Source organism: Bipolaris zeicola (assembly GCF_000523435.1).
Source record: "Bipolaris zeicola 26-R-13 unplaced genomic scaffold scaffold_112, whole genome shotgun sequence".
Lineage (NCBI taxonomy): Eukaryota > Fungi > Ascomycota > Dothideomycetes > Pleosporales > Pleosporaceae > Bipolaris > Bipolaris zeicola.
Window position 1 is genome coordinate 74,474 of NW_006912161.1, and position 3,859 is coordinate 78,332.

The 3,859-nt window shown below is 44.8% G+C and overlaps 1 protein-coding gene across 1 annotated transcript; it reads right to left on the reverse strand.

Moving 5' to 3' along the window:
* Positions 1 to 1,726: 1,726 nt before the first annotated feature.
* Positions 1,727 to 3,424, reverse strand: COCCADRAFT_27533 (uncharacterized protein; the record flags this gene model as incomplete). Its single annotated transcript, XM_007715657.1, has 5 exons — positions 1,727 to 1,768; positions 1,818 to 2,089; positions 2,627 to 2,713; positions 2,843 to 3,055; positions 3,406 to 3,424. The coding sequence occupies 5 exons, from the start codon at positions 3,422 to 3,424 to the stop codon at positions 1,727 to 1,729; spliced, it is 633 nt and encodes a 210-aa protein (XP_007713847.1).
* Between the last annotated feature and the right edge of the window lie 435 nt (positions 3,425 to 3,859).

Here is a 3,859-nt window from a genome sequence, read left to right on the forward strand (position 1 = left end):
ATCAACAGGCCAGATATGATTGCAGGGTCGCTTGTGTCTCGGATCTCCGCCAGATATGATCGCAGTGCCATTGGCTTCCAATATAGCCACCAACAGGCCAGATATGATCGCAGGGTCGCTTGTGTCTCGAATCTCCGCCAGTTTGGCAGCTAAAGCTGTTCTGTATGTTGCTGCGCGGCTGCCCACCTCGAGTATGGCGACCGCTGTGCCAAGAAAACTGCGGTATCGATTGGCAGCTGCGTATCTGCGAATATCGCGATAGATGCTGTTGGTATTGAGTATGGTGTTGAGTATGGCTATAGTTGACGCTATTAGTAGTAGTCCCTAATTGGCTGATCAGTTATGTGGCATGTGCAATACCGCGGAATGCAATGACAGATAATACTGTAGTAGTAGCAGACGCGTGGGTCGAATTGGTATGAAAAGGATTTGCACTTCTGATTTCTAGCTTGAAGGGACAAGAAGCTGGTAAGCCCTCTGATAAAGCTCAGAACATGGGTCGAAGAAGCTGAGACCTGGCTACACCTTGTAGGTTAAGAGCACTAGAGTTCCAACGCTTTTCGGCAAAGCAGCAAGGCCCATAAGGGTCTCCTGAGGGTTGTCCTTCTAATTTCTAGCTTGAAGGGATAAGAAGCTAATGAAATCCCCTTCTGATAAAGCTTAGAATATAGGTAGAAGAAGCTAGTCGAAGACGTAGGGAATCGGTTCGACTCGAGTAATTGGACGCGGAGAGTAAAGCCGACTCGGACCGGACGATTGACTAAGCCTCGACAAGTCGATAATTAGGGCTACAACATGAACGCGGCATCCTTTAAGTCTTTATTGTTATCCTCTTCTTTCACTTCCCTTCTTTACCTCCTTATTTAACTTGCTGGACTTCCAGTGCGAACACTGTATCCCTAGCGGAAGAAGAATAAGGGAGGTCCTCCACCTACTAACAGTCGCTCGAGATGCCCCGGCAGCCTGGATGATGAGCTTCAACAGACCAGAAGTGTGTCCTCTACCCACCACTAGTCGCTCGAGATGCCCCGGCAGCCTAGATGATGTGCGTCGACAGACCAGAAAAAGCTTATGAATCGGTCGGTCGGTCGTTCGTTCGCTCGTTCGTTCGTCCGTTCGTCCGTTCGTCCGTTCGTCGATGAGTTGGTTGTAGAAGAGTAATGCAAACTGCGGGGCGGAAGCATTTGCCTACGTGAGTGCCATTTTAGGCAAGAGCACGAGAACTTCAGTATAGGGGGAGTGCGTAGGAATCACACGAGTACATTAAAACACTAGAAATATTGCAAAGTCTTGCTAATTGTAATGGGAATATTTAAAATAACGGGTGTACTATATGATAGCTTATGATCTAGTAAACTGGGTGAACGAAGGAACAATCTCTATCAAATCACACAATGCATGCGCGCCTTAGTTCTCGTTTGTGGCAATTATGTTGTATCTTCCTTTCCATGAATCTATATTATCGCTATTAGGGAACAGTCCAGCATTAAGTTCGTCTTGGCGACAAGAGTGGTTGTCTTGCTGTACCCCTAGATCGCGGTAAGATGCGAACTCGTCCTAGGGGAGCCTCTATACGACTTTTTACCGTTATGCTTCGTTGGCCGTTCTGTTTGCCTAACAGAACTTCCTAGCTTTAGGTTACGGCAACCTAAAGTACTGCGGGATCTGAAAAGATGTTATGCGCTTATCTGTACTGACACCTCTAGGAATGAAATCTGAAAAGATGTTATGCGTTCTTTCGCACTGCTATCTCCAGGAGCAAAAGATGCTATGATCTTTTAAGTCCTGCGACTAGTAGAACTTGATAAACTACTGACCTCTTTAGGTGTAGTAAGATCGTCTGGGGGTAACGTATTGCGATCTTGATTACCTCCGTCGCTATTCTTGAAGTTGCTAATGTATGCGAGAATCTCTAACATACGTGCTATATCCGGAATAGCTTTCCTCTCTTTGAGGTGGTTAAGGAAGTCTTGGCCGTCAAAGGTAGTAATACCACCAAGTCCTCGAAAGTTGCGGAGATTAGTTGGGATAATCTCTGGACATACCTTGTTAAACTGGAAGATTAACTGTGCAGTTACGCCACAGTGATCTATAATCTATTGCAAGAAGCTCTTCAAGTAGTTGGGCCTAGTGTGAAGGCCATTAGGCGCGCGCACTAGTATAGTCACCTTCTTGTTCCGAATCTCTGGCTTATTGAACTAACTTCGAATATCTGTTACGAAACTAGATATTTTACCCTTCGCTCTAAACTAGTTGGTTGGATGGCCGCTGTGTCTAATACCACAGTAGGACTATACTCTGGTAAAAGTCATGGGACTCGGGCGATTCGCTGCAAGGCGATCTGCCAGGATGTAGCCCTCTGCCTTCCGACGATCGCAGTTGGCCGTAACTCGCTTAGCGAAAGTCATGGTATTGTCGGGGCCTACCTTGATTGGTTTGCCGGAAGATAGCCGGTAAATTATAATGTAAAACTCCCCCGTGGGCTGTACGGGTGGGAGTGGAACGGAGGGCAGGTTGACGGTCTCCTCCGATTATGCTTGAGTGGGAGAGGAGCTTCGGGGCAAGGCTGGCAAGCTACTTCCCTCTTCTACCTCTTCTGGTATAGATATAGTCGGAGCTTGCTTACTGACTCTGTCTTGGTGTTCGCCGTCGTCGTCGTCGATATACTTATATTCTGGTTCTCGGTTAGTATGTTTGATCGACTCGCCTTTATCTAAGAGAACTCTAGATTCTTCTTCTCTTCAGCTCGCTATGCTGCATGCTTGATGTACGCTGTTGCTAACGATAAATCCGCTCTAAATTAAATCTTGAGCGGCGGCTTCTTGTCTTCTAATAAACTTACCTTTATTAGTAGGGAGGTCTGGCTCCTGCTCGTCCTTATCCTCTTCTTCTCGCCTTGTTATGGGCTTGTCGAAGGCTACTGATGATGATTCTGCAGCTGCAGCTGCGTCAGCCTCCTCTTGAGCGGCCGCTGCTTGCTTAGCTGCCATCACCAGCCGCTTTGGCTTCGGTGGGCGCATCTTGCGATAGCCACGCCTCTTGCTAGACTTCTTACCTATGTTGTTAGTAAAAAAACGGAAATTTGAAAATGAAAATGAAAATGAAAATGAAAAATTTAGGTACGGGTGATGAGGAAAGAAAATGTGAGATGAGATGGGAAGGCGATGGTAGTTAAGCCATTCTGCTTGACCGGGAAGGCGCACCTAGAAGGAAGGCATGCCTATCTTAATGCACAACATGTACTTATAGCCCTAAGAGTAGTATTTTCCGCATTGATGCTGCTAATTAGAAGTTACTATGAGGTTTCTCTTGATTCCTGTATTACCCTACGCTTAATTATTAGTCGATCTAATAATAACACTAAGACTCGTATAAGAGAAGGTCTAGAACATAAACTATACTTACGTAGCTCTAAGAACAGCATATTATATATTAGAGTTACTATTTAGAAGCTATTGTAAAAAGTAGTTATATAGAGTAAAGCAACTATAGCTAAGACTAGAGCATTTCATTTTATAAAATAGCAAGAGATATAACTAAGCTAATTCAGTATACAGTAGTATTAATCACATTAGGCATAACATGTATGCTGAGACAACAGCCAACCCTACACATCACTTCTAGTTTCATCCTTTCTTCTTCTTATTCTACTAGTTATCTAAAGAGAATACGTATATATTACTTATTATAACAAAGGGAAATAAGCATAATAGCGCGTAACGTGGTTCACAAGCGAGTCGGCCACCCAAGCGAGTCGGCCACTTTGCTCCGACGCGTTAACGTCAACACTATAACACGTAATGACTCAACAACGCAACTCTCAAACTTTATACTCTGAATCAGATCTTCAAATTGCTCT